The sequence below is a fragment of the Aptenodytes forsteri genome, unplaced genomic scaffold (assembly GCF_000699145.1).
Source record: "Aptenodytes forsteri isolate BGI_AS27 unplaced genomic scaffold, ASM69914v1 Scaffold193, whole genome shotgun sequence".
NCBI classification, from domain to species: Eukaryota; Metazoa; Chordata; class Aves; order Sphenisciformes; family Spheniscidae; genus Aptenodytes; species Aptenodytes forsteri.
Genome location: NW_008795405.1, coordinates 2462892 through 2481156, shown reverse-complemented (window position 1 = coordinate 2481156; position 18265 = coordinate 2462892). Strand labels below are relative to the sequence as shown.

At 43.0% G+C, this 18265-nt stretch overlaps 1 protein-coding gene across 1 annotated transcript in view; it reads right to left on the bottom strand.

Moving 5' to 3' along the window:
• GPATCH2L (G-patch domain containing 2 like) overlaps window positions 1–17514 on the bottom strand; it is a 34503-nt gene extending 16989 nt beyond the window's left edge. The window contains exons 1-8 of the mRNA XM_009280725.2: window positions 17432–17514; window positions 16652–17322; window positions 10239–10303; window positions 6691–6867; window positions 6276–6355; window positions 4122–4186; window positions 3166–3220; window positions 1080–1165 (exon numbers count right to left, since the gene is read on the bottom strand). Coding sequence (XP_009279000.1) covers window positions 1080–1165; window positions 3166–3220; window positions 4122–4186; window positions 6276–6355; window positions 6691–6867; window positions 10239–10303; window positions 16652–17310 — 1187 coding nt within the window. The 5' untranslated portion in view covers window positions 17311–17322; window positions 17432–17514. The remainder of the gene's footprint in view (window positions 1–1079; window positions 1166–3165; window positions 3221–4121; window positions 4187–6275; window positions 6356–6690; window positions 6868–10238; window positions 10304–16651; window positions 17323–17431) is intronic.
• Window positions 17515–18265: the final 751 nt, after the last annotated feature.

Here is an 18265-nt window from a genome sequence, read left to right as displayed (position 1 = left end):
AGAGATATCAAGCCATTAGACGTCACCTCAGGTGAGTTCTGAATCTGTTCAGAGGGTCTATTTTAGGCACCCAGAATTCCAAAATGCCTCAGCATGTCACCCACATGAGCTTGTCAGCACTACTCCTCTCATCTTGTTCCGATTTTAATAGTGGGCAACAATACTATGCCTATTTGTACCTTGTGCTGGTTTTGGCTGGGATAGAGTTAATTTTCTTCATAGCAGCTAGTATGGGGCTATGTTTTGGATTTGTGCTGAAAACAGCATTGGTAATACAGGGATGTTTTAGCTATTGCTGAGCAGTGCTTACACAGAGTCAAGGCCTTTTCTGCTTCTCACACCACCCCACCAGCGAGCAGGCTGGGGGTGCACAAGTAGTTGGGAGGGGACACAGCCGGGACAGCTGACCCCAACTGACCAAAGGGATATTCCACACCATGTGACATCATGCTCAGCATATAAAGCTGGGGGAAGAAGAAGGAAGGGAGGATGTTTGGAGTGATGGCGTTTGTCTTCCCAAGTAACCATTACACGTGATGGAGCCCTGCTTTCCTGGAGATGGCTGAACACCTGCCTGCCGATGGGAAGTAGCGAGTGAATTCCTTGTTTGGCTTTGCTTATGTGCGCGGCTTTTGCTTTACCTATTAACCTGTCTTTATCTCAACCCACAAGTTTTCTCACTTTTACTCTTCTGATTCTCTCCCCCATCCCACTGGGGGGGAGTGAGCGAGCAGCTGTGTGGTGCTCAGTTGCTGGCTGGGGTTAAACCATGACATACCTATACAACACACTTGCAGCAACTCACTGCACAACCCAGAACAGATCAGATTTATTTCTAAAAGCACAGTATGTTCTGCCTGTCTGTCATACACTGTTTCATATACTCTAAGTGCTTAGTGTATTGAGACTCTCAAATAATCTGCATCGGTATGCTTTATGCTAAGTTTGAACACAGGTCTCCTTGGGAAAAGTGCATTAACCTCCAGGTCCACAATTATTGTTCAGACCACATAGTACTACCAAAGATAACCATGGAAGGGAAGTGAGACAACCCCAACAGAGCAGAGCAAGGGAGTTACCTGGCAGTGCAGCGTGCTGGTGAGCATCTTCGGTGGGAAGCATCAGCAAGCACATCCAGAGAGTACAGAGGAGATAATGGATTGAACTGGAAAGTCAAGAGATTTTATTTAAGCAAAGCGTAAAAAGAAATAGTCTCCAGATACAGCTGCTCAGATCTATTCCCTACAGTTGTTCATACAGTACAAGGAGACCTTTCCAACGCATCAAGGGGTGAGACTAGGTGAGAACTGACTCTCACTTCAGACAAAAGGCTAGCACGGGATGCAACAGCACATCTCATAACCATCTTCTCACAACAGACAGCCTTATAAGCACACTCCTCTTTCAACTCGCATTATTACAAATTCTGGTTGACTAACAGCATACTCAAAGAGCTCAACTGCTGCATGCCATGAGCAAGAAGTCTGCTTCCCTTTCAGGAAGCCTCTTGTCTACCTTCACATTGTAGAGAGAAAAGTCACTGTTATGAATGGTGCAAGCACAGAACCTCCCACAAAGCAGTTCCAATATTCCCTATGGTCGTATGTATCACTAAAACAGACCTCTAGAAGACTCAGGCCCACCAGGTTCAGCTCACAATGAGCTCCCAATTCATTCCACAGCAAGTGAGCTGGTCCTCCCACTCCCAACCCACCTCACAAGCTTTCTCTGCAAACTGCTTAAAACAAATTTCTGAAACACTGTATGGTCAGGCTAATCTTAGATCCTTTGTTAGACATACACTAGACAAATCCTGAAGGCATCAAACAGACAGCTTTTTGTAGAAGATGCAACTCAAGATTTTTTTTTTTTAAAGGTCAGGACAGAAATGGAATAATCTAGTCAATCAATGCATGGAGCAAACTTTGCTCAATATGCAAATAGAAGGTTTAGACTGGTAGTTTCTCTGGGGTACCTGCATTACATTTCCATTCAGCATCTCCTCTTTATTTATAATTCACACAACAAGCAGGAAATTCATTTCCATGTGCTTTGCAAAGTGCTACACCAATCTCCAGAACACTTTTCTTGTATTACTAAGATTACTGATGCATTTTTAAATAAGGACAAATGAATAATCCACAGCTGTAGCATGACCGTCATAAAAGCTATCTGCAACTCTAGAACTCAGTAGTAGGCCTTGGACTTCAACCTTTCTGAGAAAGAAGAGGCACTATGAACCACAAAGCTGCTGCTATCAGGGAGCTCCTCCTTAAGTTGGACTGTTAGTTTACTGTCAGTGAAGTAACACTGCAGCTGCACAGTAGGGGAGAATTACCAGTAACCCTCTCTATCTGATTCAAGTTCATTTAAGAAAAATTTATTTTGGTCATTTTAAAGCTTATGTAGTTATCATTCTTATCTTTAGCAATATAAAAGTGGTATGTGGTATGTTCTTATTAACAGAAAATACACAATTGCACAAAGGCCTGAGAATTATTTCTTGCCATATATGTATTTTTAGTCACCTGAAGGGTAAAACAGATTTCAACCCTACTGCTCACCAACCAAAAACCAACTTGCAAAGGAATAGAAGGGAGTGTGCATGGCTAGGAACACTGTAACAACACGACTGCTCAAATGGAAGATCCTTTTTGCTTTCTGCTATCAAGAAACCAAGCTCTTATATCTTAAGTAAAAAAGCCTTCTAACACTGAAGCTATGAAAGACTTACTGAAGAATATAAAAGTGCAAACACAAGAGTTTTAGCTAAAAGAATGCCTATTTCTCTTGCTTATCACCTCTTACATTTTCCTGTTACAGCTGCTATTTAACTACAGTCAGCTCACCATTTTTTTCCCTTCTCTGTTGATGAGACTATCAGGTAGAAGCCTGAGCCAAACAAGACAAAACAAAGCATTTAAAAAAAGAAAAACGTTCCAATTCTTATGGAATTTTGAGAGGCCAAAGTTCCTCCTGCCAAGAGGCATTTTCCCTCCCACTCACTGTCAGAGAGGAAGGCCTACACTAACCTGAAACAGGGAGATAAACAAAAGGAGCTCCTGAGCTATTCAGTTTAAATAGACAATAGGCCAGAGACATGGGTTGTGTTCAAAGCTCAGAAGACATCAGTTACCAAAATGAGAAGGGATAGGGATGCCTTACCTCATGTGCACAGGCCACAGTGTGTGGGAAATCAGAAGCCGGCACTTTGTTCTTTCTAGAGAGAAGGAAACCAAGAAAATAAAAAAGGTAGAGCAGAGTCAGCTTACCTGGTTGCGACCTCTCTTCCCCATGGATGGTAACCAAAAACTGGAAGGAGGCAGAGTCGGAAGGACAGGTGGGAACAATGCCAAGGAAGGAGTGAACACGGGGCGGGGGGGGGGGAGCAGGGTTGGGGGTAAAGAGAGAAGGGGAAGGGAAGAACAAAGATGGAGGGAGAAGGAGAAAGATTAAACATCAGCAGGACTCATACTAAGAACAACAAATTTCAGATCCAAGGAAGAAAACTGGATACCAACAGTTGGTGAAGGCTGGACCCACTGCACTACAGTCAAGAGGTGCCACCCTTACCTATCCATTGCCTAACAAGAATAGCATTAGAGGGATGCCAAAGGATATGCACCATGACTATTTCCAGTGCTGACTACAATTTAAATACACTAATTGGGGAAGGAGACAGAACACCAAAGAAAGCAAGCAATTTCGCAGCTGCCTTGTCAGCATCATTTCTGCAGTCTGGGTATGCACCCATAGCATGACTCCACACAGAAGCTTTTTAACTAACATATAGGGCTCAGTCTTCTCGTACTGTGCAGAAGATCTGCAGTTATTGCAATGGCACTTTATAAGGGAGCGGGAAAGAAAAAGCTGACTGTAACCAAAAGGGCATTTGAGCAGTGTCCACACACTGGGGCAGCCTTATAAACAAAAGGGAAGTCAGCAATTGCAAATAAGAAAACGGAAAAGCCATCAGTAGAGGACTGTCTCCCATTCCACAGGTCACTGCATGCTTAAGTTACCACCCAGCTCATCATTCCCTTCCGTCCCAGGAAGGAAGAGGACCCTATAGCTCTTCCTCCCCTCCCAAAGTTCTGCACAACAGCTGTTAAGGGCCTTACTCTTTCTGGCGCGGATCACTAATATGACCTAGCCTCTCGGTGCCCAGAATGCTCATGGAGGTCTCCTGAAACACAAAGACAGGTAAAAGGTTGCAGACTCTTACACAGTGAGCAGACATAATAGTTTGCTGCTGCCAATAAGAACAGATCTTACTCCCCTGGGCCACATCCTTTCCTTTCCAGCCCACTCTCAGCTGAACATATTCACTTTCTCCTTTTAGAACCTCAACTGAGCTGATTTAACTAATTAGAATGGCAGAAAATCATTTAGTTTTATTTGTGGGGCTTGGTTTTTATTATTTTAGTGATGATATTTGCTTGCACAGGGGCACACCAAGGACTGGACCTGTACAAAGTATGCAGCACAAGGATGCAGTTAAGAACAGGGGGAATAGCTGAGAAGTGCTTATTTCCAGGTTGCTGGAGTCAGCTGGGCCAGAAACAGGCTGAGAGACAGGACATCACACTGTCCCACTAACAATGGCGATTCACCAAGCACAGGTGAATGAAACAAGGGGTACGTATGAAGCTTTTGCCCTTTCTGAAAGCAGCAATTCAGCAGTAGGGACTCTAGCAGCTAAAGAAAAGGTAGATCCTAGGAGAAAGGACTTGTTCTGGGAGCATGTTTCTCCCCGTGAGACACTGCCCTGTGTATGTGCTTGATGCTGGCATACACATACACACACAGCCTGAAGCACCAGCTGTTCGTATCTGCATGGCAACTACCTCCAAGAAAGAAATATACTTTGCAGTAAGGGTCTGAAGAAGAGGGTAAAAGGCTTTCACAGGTAAGATTCTTCACAGTTTGTGCCAGGTACATAGGCAAAACACGCTCAAAGTTTGGGGGGAGTTGTAGCAGCAGGGGTGAAAGATGGGCTATTTGTTACAGCAGGAAAATTATTAACTTAAAGTGCCGTAATGTTTAAATTTACAGTTTATTACTGTGTAAATTACAAGCCGTACTTTTGGTAATTAGCAGCTCGCTGGCGGGGAGCTCTGAATGAAACTCATTATTTATGATTACAATTTAGAGAGAGATGGGGAAGGGGGAGCAGTGACCTCCGCTGCAAATGACAAAGATCCCTTTAAGGTGATGAAGATGAATTAAACAAGTAAATATTATCCTTCTCATTTGGATCATTAGAGGTGCTGCCAACAGGACCAGCCACTTGCAGGTGGCCTGAGGAACCTTACCCAAAGCCACTCTCTTGCCAGCTGAGGATTCATATTTTAAACGCTGGTTACAACTAAGCAAGGTGAGTGGAAGAAAGAAGGGGCAAACAAGGATCTTTCAAGTGTGACTGAACAGAAGGAAGAAGTCGCACTCCTCTAGACTCCGGGCCCCTCTAACACACCTTGCTAACAGACTCTCTAAAGCCAGTCAGCTCAGAATATATGCTAATATTTTCAAAAGCACAAAGCACATCCCAATAAAAGTAAAGCCAAACACAGCCAACACCTTCCTTCTCAGAAACATCTTTTACGACAGACAGCAGCACTCAACACTCCAAGATCTAGACCCGACCAGGTGTATCTCCTCCCTCTGTTAGACAGGCATCTGCAAAGTATTGCTTATTCCTTTAGAAACTGCACTAATATTTTGTTTGTTGTCTGCCCTACATATAATAAACCTAGTGAATGGCTCTGGGTAACTTTGTCTGCATTATTGCATATACCCTTTTATTCTTCTGTCTCCCCACTAAAAATGCAACTGCTAAAACCACCTTCCTTTGCTGCCATTCATATCAGTCTGCTTCCCTATCTAAAATTTGGCCTTCATTCACCTTTGAGTCACCTCTCTGCCCTTGTAGTCTCAGATTATGAGCATGCACAAGTCTTATGCCATCATCATTTTCCCCTACATTCTGTCTAAATCTTCTTGATATTTATGCTTCCTGTCATTCATCTTCAGACCTCCTTTCATACTGCTTTTAGCACTGATCAACTGTCTTTGCCACCCCAAACCTGCCTTAAAATCCTCTTAGTCACTCAATCAACTTCTGACAGTCAAAGCAGTTAAATCAAACAATACAAGAAACAGAAAATGTACACGGCCCCTTTCTGCAGAAAACAATTCACATGATATCTTAGAATAGTACTTCAGGACTGATCAGCATTGGAAATACAAAATTATTATCCTGCAAAAGGGAATACCTTGCCAACAAGCCTCCTCCGACCTTTTCTGAGACAACGGGCAGCAGCTCCTGGAAGGCGATTCAGGCGAGCATGAAATCCTGAAAACCAAACCCAGAAAAACTGAGCAACGAATACAGAAGATTCTTCCTGATAAAACCACTGGGAAAAACAGTTAGTTCAGTGGTCACATCAGCTCCTCTGTCTCTTGTTTCTCAATCTGCAAGAGGTAGATATGCCAAAAGAAGACTCAAGAATGTGGGCAGCTGGTATGAGTATTTTAGTATCCTCTCCAGTAGTGCAGCTATTTTTAATTGGATCATTAAAAGAAAACAGATCACTAATATCAGTTTAAATTGCAGCACCTATGAACAGAATCTACTCTTGCCATCACATCAGAAGTTCTCAAACACATGGCATTCCTTATGGACCTCACCTCTCTGAGCTGGCCGCGAGGGCAAAAGGAACGTGGAATCTGAGAGCTTGTCCAGGCCCGAGTCAATCCGCTCCACTTCAGATCGGTGGTCAGCTCCCCACTTGGGAAGAAGGTTGGGGACAGTGAATCCTGGAACACATTCTCCTTCATAAAACCAATCACTTTGCTCATCATCTCCTAAAGAAATAGGACGGAATTAGCCACAAGGAACATCAATGTGCCCTCTGACAGTCCCACAAAATACTACAGGTAGGCATTTCTGGATGCGAAACAGCTGAAGTCTCATTAGGAATTCCTTCCTGAAGAGCCTTATATTTGCATTCTGTTTCAATGATCTGCAGTAACTATGGGGCCTCACTAAATGCTTTAAACTATCCAACTCATCAGTCTACAGAATTTCCCTATAGAACAAAGCCCTCTTTATAGACCTGCCTAGGGCAGCTTTAGCACTCTTGCAAACGCATCTCATCAACCTTAGTTCAATGTTGTGTGATGTCTTATGCACAACTCTTTCTCCGAAGTAATTACTGTGACAGAGGTAGAGGCCAATCATTTGGCACACTTTATAGGCTGTCACGGGAGAGACTTCACAACAGAAGACCAGGCTCACAGAGTAAGCAAAGGGAGCATACTCACTGATGAGAAAGATCCCTAGTCTCCTAAGACAGCAACTAAGAGGAAAACACACAACAGTCTGAGTGTAAGTACTAACCACGCTGTGAGTCTGTCTCAATCAAAATTTCTTAGAATCTGTCAGAACTACAAACCCTCTCCAAAACTAGAGCAGCAGCAACAGAAATCATAATCAAAGTCTCCATAAAGCAGGGTCACTGTAATTAATGCAGTTGCAGTCTAAAACCGAACTGCATCAGGCACCATTCATGGTAAATCTGCCTGGCCAGAAATCCCCTGAGAGCAGTAGCACGTGAGCAGTGTAAGAAAAAGCAGGAAGAGGGCAAAGAACCTGACACACTTAGCTTTTCAGTAGCCCAACTAAGAGAGTCCCATGTAATTGCAAGGTACTTCCCTTAAAAAACTAACACACCTCACCTAGGGAAAACTCTCATTTGCCTACCATTAAGTCTCAACTCAAGCATCCCCACTTACTCTCCTTTCCTCACCGACTTACACTATTCCTGACTGAAGTCCATTATGCCTACCCACACATCTTGCCAGGCAAAAGAAAAAAAAAAAACAAAAAACCAAGAAAAAGAAAAAAACTCATCCTAATAAGAATGCTGCAATCTTGTACATAACAGAAGCAGCAACACCCAAAACCAACTCCAATCACCAACAGGTGGAACAGCCAGAACACTTCATCCCAAAGCTCTGACATTGCTTTTTATTTCTGTGATGTCAGTTGACCTAGCATGCTTGTGACAAATATATTTTACAATATCCCTACCTACCTTATAGTAAATTAAAACTAAGTAATGTTGGATAGTTCTTCTAAGTGATCATAATTTGTGCAAAAACATCCCTACAGTTTTGGATCTATGAGCATAGTGCACTGTCATATCTCAAATCACTACTTTCACAAGACAAACTTTAACAATCAGGATCATATACTAATACCTCAGTAACTTTCACAGTGAGAGATCCCAATGCATTTAAACAAAAAAAAAAACCCTTACAATCAAATTATAAACTAGGACCATTCTCTGCTTACAGAAGCGCACTGGTAGCTGAAATTGCAAAGACAACCTATTTAATTAGCAACAGCACAAATATTACATGACATAACCTCAAAAGAAGGGGGAAAAAAACTACATTCAATTTAAGTACACTGCTATCTTAAATTACCCATTATTCAGTTTGGAATTGTACTAGAAAACTATTTCTAAGGTGATGATCTGGGACAAAAAAAAAAAAGTTTTGTGCTCTCTCCATCTCACTGAAGTGGAGAGCTGTTGTTTATTATTTACTTTACGACTAGAAATTGTCTAAAAAAAAGGAAAGGCAAATGTTTCTTATTTAACCTGAAAGTACAACAACATTTTTTAACCCTTTTTAACATAACCGTAAGATAAAACATCTTGGACAGAGAGCTATTATAGTATAAACTGTTTGAACAGACAGAGGCCTGATGACTAAGATGTCAAATCTCTTCTAGTACCTAGACAGGGAAGGCTGTAATTGGATTTTATTAATTTATTTAAGTAGTATATTCTACATGCTCTTGTATACTGGGTATCCTACTTTTAGTAGCAGCCGAAAGTTAATGCCTAAAACAGGGTATAAAACCAGGGCAAGTATATAGAGCAAGCATATAGATAAGTGTATATATCTACTTATCCAGTCTACATCAATCTTGCCTCGCGTGATGAAGTAAAAATTCAACACTTCAGTCACCACCCTGCTTCGTCATCTGACATGCAAGCACTCAGTAATTTCAGCTCCCCCACAACAGTCATCGGTAAAAAGAGAGGACAAAAGATTTGACTTTTCTGTTGCTTTTGAAGGATGGGAGGCTGGAAACAGTTATTTTTCAGCAAAGGTTAAAGCTGATATTTGAAATCCCTACTCTTAGGCAAAGTATTATAGCCACCTAAGATCACAACAGATCAGCCCTACAGCCTAACATATCATCAGAAAACATGTAAGCATATTTGCTATCACTGTGTTGCCTCACACACAGATACCTGGGTCAGTAACAAGCTAGTGGAAGCAGCATTTCCTACTGAGTTACTGATACTACTTCCTTTAGCACTCTCGTATTCCCAGAAGAGATCTCATCCAAATCTTAGCTTATGAAATGTGACAGAATCAGAGTGCACACCAGCACAAGCTGCGCAGAATTACAGGTGTTTAGGGTCACATTCCACCTGCTCCAACTATAATAGTCCTGAGTGCCTATGTGCCTACTACAACCTCTTTCACACTTACTTTTGCCATATCCCCCATAAACTGGACACTGCGCTGTCACTGATAAATAAAACCAGATTACACTCCACACTCAAACCTCCTAAGAAACCATTTCTACAACAGGCATTGAAAATACTAGGCTCAATCAGTACTCGCAAGAGCAAGAGAGGAACGTGTATTTAAAGAAATAAAACCTATCACATATTACTATTGTCTTCTTAGAACAGTCCGTTAGGTGACTGTTCTAACTAGTACTAACTGATTTTTTTTTCACATTGCCTCTTCCTGCCTATAGAGAAAACGACTAACAGATTCAGGCACTAATGGCACGTAGACAACAGTTAAAACACCTATAGAAACAAATCAAAAGCTCTGCTCTTTCATTATGGAGAGCTCTAAAACTCCTCTTGCATTTCCGTGCCTTTCCATAATAATAGCTTCTTATACTTCAAATGTTATGGATCTGATACACAAAGTATTTCAGCAGGAAGAGTGTACTGTTTTCAAAATCACACCTTTGTAGCCCTCAGCTAATTTCTTAACTTCTAGCCCCTCCCAGCCACTGGCCTTTCTCCCATACTTCCCTCTGTCCCTCTTCAAACATAGATCTTTCTTTGTATTTTTAAAGAAATTAAGAGAAATTCCCCAGCAACACACGAGGAAAATCATAGGACAGTTTTTACCTTGGCGGCCCTCATCATTGGTAAACAGGCCAGTATCACTGCTGCTGCATACACTGCTGGTTTCACTGGAACAAAAACAAACAAAAAACCCCATTGTTACAATTGCAGCAGAGACAAAACAAAAAACACATTATTACATTGTACTAGCTTCTCTGAGCCCAAAATGCTTTACACATCTCACAGAAATTGCATTTCAGACACATAGCTGGCTCTAGCATGGGACATAATTGCTTTCTGTTAAAACTTAGCAATGCTGCATCACTTGAAGAAGAGTAGAACCTGTATCTAGTCTAGTTCTAAGTTATCAAAAAGTAATTAATACAATGGCATTTGCCTCGGGTACTAGAGTTAATAACCTAACTATGACATTGTCTGGAATACTCACTAGGAAATTAAATGCAGTTAAAAACTCTGTCCTTGGGTCACTTAACAGCTACTGAAAACCCTCTGAAGTTTTCTACTTCAGATTCCTTTTTCTCAAAAATGTTATACAGGTACATAAACCCCCCTTCAATCTACGGCAACTTTTATTTTATTTGGAGGGAAGAGCAGCTAGTACATTCACAACTCTTCAGCTAAATACCTTAGCACAGCATGACTTGCTGCTGCTGAATGCAACCTCGTTACAGCATGCTTTGCATTTGCTGAAGCAGTTACAGAAGACTTAATTCTTGAACCAAAGAATTAAACTAGAAATTAATGTGTAGAAAGTCGCTAATTGACTGTAAAGCTGGATGAATATTTGTAGCAGAAGCACATGCTCAGGTCAGTCCCAAGCATCTGATGGCTTTAATGCCGATATTAAATCAATCCTTGGACACTTCAGGCAATACTTCCTCTGATTTAGCTGAGAGATATCAGAACAAGCAGAAACTACTTACTGTCCACCCCCTTAGCACTAAGACCTTAGATGCCAACATCAGGTATAACTCAGCACTAGAATCAATCTCCGATCAGAGCTTGCTGTTAGAAAGCATCTCTGGGTCTCTCTTTTCCAGGGAAATTGGATCACTAGACACCAGTGTCAACTGGAGACCCCTCGATTCAAAAGGCTGAAGGATGAGGGATCACAAGATGCGTCATCCCAAAGAATTGCAGGCACATAATAAAACACCATTTCGTAAGCATGTTATTGCTCTTAGAAAATGCACTCTAGAGTGTAGCCAAATCAACTCATCGTGCTGGATATCTACAAACCCTGCATCTTCATCATTGTATAAAGACCATTTAAGCTTAAAGGATGAACAGTCTGTACATGATTCCCACATTTCAGTATGTAAGTTAATATCAAATTCCAAATCAATCCATTACAAAGTTTGGCCATCCATTCACCCTCCCACATATACACTGTAGCAATTAAGGCCAAGGACTGAGAACCATGAGTCATTCATTTCATTCCTAGCTCTCCTACCAACTCACTGTATGACCCTGGGCAAATCTCTTAGCGTGTCTGCTTTCCCTTTTGAAAGCCTGGATTAATAGTCCTCACAAGCAGCAGATGTGAGGACTGAGTGACTGCTTCATAAGGGTTTTAGCATCCTCAGAGGAAGGGTGCCTGAGAAAGGAAAAAGCATTAAGTCAAGATTCCAGATCATATTAACAGTACTTTAAGCATCCTGTTGTATTGAGCTCTTTAGTTCCTTATAGATACGCGTTACTGCCAGTGCTTTACTGGAACAAACTTTCACAGATCTCACCCTCTTCACCACTCCTTTTACACTTCAGGGCTGAACACAAACTAGACTCCTACACAAGCCTTTCTGCAGGTCCAGTAAGCACTGATTAATGACCTCCACTTGCAAAGGAGGCTACTTACCTTAACCATGAAATAATGAATGCTATTGATCTGACAAGCTACTGCTATAGAGTGTTATTGATCACCCAATCTTTGGTTAAAATGGTCCTCATTTAGCAATTTCACTGTCGCAAACACCTGGAGCAAAGCATGCTTATAATTAAATAGTTTGGGGGAGTTAAAGTGAGAGGTGATGGACAGAGATCTCAGGTTTTCCCCATTTATTCTTTCGCCTGAGCTATTGTTTGTGTCAGGAGGGATATTGATTTTCTATAAAAATAAGAAAACAAGAGGCACCGAGGGGCTGCAGAAGGTCAGGCTGAGCTGGAGAAGGAGGGGAAGCTGAACACTCTGTCTTTGTCACTTGCCTTCCGAGAGAGGAATTTTTTCTTTACGGAGAGACTGGCCTCCAATTCATCAGCTTAGCCTGGCTCTTGACTGCCACTGCAGGCTGTCATCGAAACAGCTCCCTTCCAAAGGGTAAAGCGACTGTACTGCATACTCGGGATGAGCACTGGTTACCCTCCCAGGCCAGAATACTGTACTGGTTTTGGCTGGGATAGAGTTAAATTTTCCTCATAGTAGCTCTATGGGGCTATGTTTTGGACTTGTGACCAAAACGGTGTTGATAACACAGAGATATTTTAGTTATTGCTGAACAATGCTTAAACAGTGCCAAGGCCATCTCTGTTTCTCACACCACCCCACCAGCGAGTAGGCTGGGGGTGCACAAGAAGTTGGGAGTGGACACAGCTGGGACAGCTGACCCCAACTGACCAAAGGGATATTCCACACCATATGATGTCATACTCAGCATATAAAGCTGGGGGAAGAAGAAGGAAGGGGGGACGTTCAGAATTATGGCGTTTGTCTTCCCAAGTAATTGTTACGTATGATGGAGCCCTGCTTTCCTAGAAATGGCTAAACATCTGCCTGCCGATGGGAAGCAGTAAATGAATTCCTTGTTTTGCTTTGCTTGCACACATAGCTTTTGCTTTACCTATTAAATCAACTTTATCTGAACCGATGTGTTTTCTCACTTTTACTCTTCCGATTCTCTCCCTCATCCCACTGTGAGGGAGTGAACGGGCAGCTGAGCTGCCTATCCAGGTTAAATCACGACAAATACATCAGCATCAAGCCAGTGAAGTCACACAGCATTGGTGGGTCAGTACAATCCCCAGTTTGAAAAAGTCACGTTAAGAGTTATGGCACTTGAGAGTAGATTAGACAAACTGCGCATCTCTCACTAGTAAGCACATCATTCAAAGTGATTTTTCAAGACAGCTCTTGTACTATGGTTTGTTCTGCCCTCAAGCCAAACCCAGACCATTCTGGGAGTACTCAGCTTAGACCAACAAGAGAAAGAACTTCAGCACTCAATATATAATTTGCCTTTGCTTTATTATGGCTGCAGGGAATCTCAAAGCATTAAGGGACAGAAGGACATGTTACTTCTAACAGTCTTAGCAGTTAACTGTCACCTTTGTACAAATATGCAAATGGCTACTTAAACTAAGACCACTTGCTTCCTCTGTTGTTTCCACAACCATTTATATATCAGGCTTTGAGTCGTGTCATTACCCAATTTAGAACTATCATCGTTCCCTCATCATGTTCCTGCACATCTCTCCTTCTCTCAATCTGTGTTAATCTCTTGCCATGTTTGGCAAACAATTTCAAAGATTTCATTTCACACACACTTTGAATCACAATACCGCAGCACATCTTCCTCCAGAAAAAGAGTGGGTGCAGTCTCACAAGCAAACTATAAAAACTACCTCCTCATTAAGGATCCATATCCAAAGCTTTCTCTGTGAATGGGAGTTCATCTACCGAATACAGTAGGTTTTTGATCTGACTTAGGATAAGGAGTCTTCTAGAAACTAGAGAAAATGCTGGATATTTTAGCATTTACAGAGATTCATTCCTACATAACAAAGAAAAGCAAGTGTCAGTGGAAGGGATGAAAAAGAAAGTGGGGGAAAAAAAAAATCAGTTATGAATATGCAACTTAGTTTGCCTAAAAACACATTAGTTTTGTGACACTCCCCACTGCTAGAGGAGTGAACAGTAGTGGAACAAATTCAGTATCAAAGTGTTCCGTGAATCACCAGATCACCACAGACTGCTTGCAAGTCCCACAATCTGTATCAGTCACTTTCCCTCCCATCAGCTTGTGATGACAACCATACCATTCCATCTCCTAGGCATCCAATTTTCTTCTCCCTTCCTCAGGATATGCCCTTACTATACATCTGTGCAAAGTACTTCTTTTGTACGGTACCAGAAAAAACAGCTAGAGCAGAGTGAGAGTGAGGTAAGCACAGCCAGTTTCACTCTGCTGCTAGCAGTAAAGTGCTATATTTAGAGCAGCAGAGACCAAAGCACAATCCTTCACTGCCGTGAGGGATACTCTGCAGTGAAGAGGGTTGTTTGTATTTCTCTCTCCAACTTTGACCCTCCCTGGTGAGTCATAGCACAGATCACATGTGGTGTTGGAGAGGTCAAATATTCCAACCCCTGGATTTCCAAAGAGAATCCCAAGGACTTGGCAGCAGATGGTAAATGTCATTTGATGCAGACACTTGCACAGTAATTACTTTGAGAGCAAGGGACAACTGAGACAGAACAAAGTGATCCTCCAGCATGGTCCTCAAGTAACAGTCCAGACAAAGCTGTTTATTTACTCTTTCAAAGGCTGGCACAAATAAAGGCTGGATGAAAGCCTGCTGGTTTAAGTTCAAGTTTGACATGATGGAACAGACTCTGACTGGTAGAAGAAAAAACCCTCAAGGAACACTGTCCATCACTGCCACATCAGGTAAGGGTATCTCTCAGTCCATCACCACTGACATGCAACACTCAGGGGCTACTCAGCACGTTCCCTTTCCTGGACTACCAGCAAATAGCTCTGAAAAGATAAAAGTGCTTTTAACAACTCATAGCAAAAAGGCATCCACTAGTCTCTTTACAAGGTCCGCTTTGTACCCACTTTTTAAGCAAACAATAGCCACTTTTTAAGGCAAAAAATGACCGCTTTTTTGCTACTTCCACCCTGTAATGGTTACATACAGACCACACTGATTCAGTAAAAATGCAATAGTGGCTCCCTGGATCAGAACAGTGAAGACATGTTACAACCTATGCTTTTCACAGTCTCCCAGAAAATACCATTGAGAAGTTTGCACTTCCAGCTATTATCCACAAAGTCCTCGATAACCAAGTGCCACCTCTCCACTCTGACAAACTGCAGGAGCTAGACAGCCAGAACACTTAAATGAACCTTAACATATGCACAATTATACTGGATCAAACAATTATACTTTCCAAATCCACTGTCCTCTCTCTGATAGTGCCTATTACAGTGGATGCTTGAGGAAAGAATATGAGAACATGACAAATACAGACCGACTGTTTCCTCTGTATATTCCTCCAGCTTCTAGCAGTCAGCAGTTTAAGGACTTCCTGAGCCGGATCTTCCATCTGGGCTGTAATGCTTAACAGCCCCTGATAAATCTATGCTCCACATCCCCCTTTTGGACATATTTAAATTTTTGACCTCCAAAATGTCCCACAGCAGAGTTCCAAACCTCATGTTTCATGAAAAATAATACTTTTTTTTTGTTTTAAATGTTTCCTCAATGTCTCCTGCTTCTTACACAATGATAATTAGCAAATAAATGACCGTATCACTTTCTGTATGCCGGTCATTAAGAAATCTCCTCCATTTGACTCTCAGCAGTTGTTTCTTTTCTAAACTGAAAAATCTCTTCGTACAGAAGTTTACAGTTTTATAACCCCAAACCTTGTATGGAGAGACTAACAGTCACACTCAAGGGGAAAACTTCCCAAGAGTGACACACAAACAAATTCAGACCATAACATTTACACTTCTCGTTTTCACCTCTTGTATGAGATTCTGCCACATATTCAAAGTTCTCCAAAACTGGACATGAAGACATGCCAGACTCCACTGTTTGCACAGGCTTACCCTGTAAGTATTAATTCAGTTTCCCCCAACTGATATCTTATCCCCCAAGATAACTTCTTTATCATCTCACTACATTTTCCCCCATAGCTAGCCTTTCAGGACCTTATTCCAGATCCAGAGTAGAGATGCAGAACTGCAAACAAGATGTTTTGACTGAGGTTCACACAGCACCTGCCCAGAGGGCTAACGGTCACGATGGGAGATCTGTCTGTTCTCTATTACTACTTATGGTAAATTCTGAAAACAAGAAACTGAGATCAGTTCATATCAATCACGCAACACAAGGGCCAACAGTGGATTTACTCTCCAAAACTCAGGCCACAAGCATGCCACTTTGTAGCTGCAGGGCCACAGACATTTCAGAGGGCTCCTTGTGTAAGAGGAGCAAGAAACATATCAGCTTGCCAACTTTTCAAGGAAGTGTTTTGGGTCATCAGTACAGCATTGACAGGAAAGACTCGGAAAAAATCTACAGTTTCGAAGTAGCTGAGCTATTTCTCCTCTTCAAAAAGAGAACAGTACTGAATAATTTTCATAAGAACTTCTAAAAGCAAGGCACAGGATTTACAAGCAGCTGCAAGCAAGGCGGCCATCTGAAGCAGAGGGAAGAAACTGAGATCTCACCATTCTGACATGTTTTCATCTGAGCCCTGTTTCTGTTCATCAGCTTCACACTCCATCTGCTCCTTCCTTCCCCCTTTGCTGAGGAAGGGCCTGTTCTCTCCTGATTCACAAAGGCCATGACTGGATGATGTCCAAGGGGCATTTTCTTTCCAGCGTGAAAGACGCTGTTTCTTGGCTGACTTGAACCTGCAGCCCCTCTCGTAGTTCCACTCTGACACCCTGAGCTTTTGCTGGAGACTGGCAGCCACCTCTGATGTCACACGTTTGACTTTCCGTCGGCGCCTGAGAGGTCGACAGGGCGCGTTCTCTGTAAAGGAGTCTGACTCATGCCACGAGTGTTGCTTGCTCCTCAGGGTGGCACTGAGAGCTGGGTGTCGTTTAACCACTGCCATGTCATCAGAGTCACTGAAATTGGCTGTCAGCACCTCACGGCAATCCTTGACAGCTTCGTCCAAGCTTGACTCCGAGGCCTCGCTGTAGCAGCAGGCATGCTCTGCCTGATGTGTGAAGTCTGAGCGTCGTTTACGACCCCGTCTCTTGCGAAGCTGACGCCGCTGCTGCCGTGGGCTTAGAGCCATCTCTTCCCATAGCTCATCCAGCTTGTTTTGTTCTGAAGTCTGCTCTAAGGCTGAGGCCAAGTCATGCACCAGTTCATCCATTGGCAATGCCTACTAAAAATGACAACAAACAATAAGCACCAGACATAAATGCCACTACCAACACATCACTAGACTACAGTATGCTATAGCCTTTGTAACATTAACCAAGCTACACACTTACTTTGAAGTTGCCTGGGAGAACCCAATGCAGGACAACTGCCGCTTCTTGGGCTAACAGTCACTCCTTCCTTTTGCAAGGGTTAAATCCCTCTTCTAACCATGGCAGCAGAGATCTCACTACTGCAGCAGTTGGGTCAAGTGCTCTGTGTCTGAAAAAGGCCTTAAGGTTGCATCTTTTGTGTTGAAGCAACATGCTCTATTACATATCCTAAGGGTATGAGAGCCTGCAACTAGTTCGCTACCTGGTGTCGGCAAGCCACAGAGAAAGGTTAGTCTGCTCGGCAAAAAGATTGAGTCTTCCAAAAAGTAGACAAGCAACAAAGCTGAGAGTAAAACAGACAGTAAAACAGGTAGTTTGCAAGCCAGAATCACTTCAACAGCAAAACAAGGCACACGGGACCCTATGCTCCTTAGAACAGGGTGTATGAGACTGAGCCCCAACTTCTACTGCCAAAAAATCCCGCCCCTTCCACCTCAGGGCTGTCAGGGAGCCAATACCAAAGTCCTGGCCAAATCCCTCACCTCGCCACCTCCCTCTCCCCACCCGTGCCTTGCAGACGTGGGATTTCTCTCCCAACCTCCTACCGAGCTCAGAAACACCCGCGCCCCCATCCCGGTGAAGCACCTGCTGCCGCAGGCCGCCTCCCTTAGTCCGAGCGCCCTCAGGGACCCGGCCCTTCCGTCTCCCTCCTCTGAGGCGAAGCCGGCCCCTCCGCCCCCCCCCCCGCCGCCCCCACGGGGAAGCCCTGCCCTTACCGCCCCCCTCACGGACCCGCCGCCCTCCATCGGGCCTCACCCCGACCCCACTCACCGGCCAGCGCCCCGCTCCGCCAGC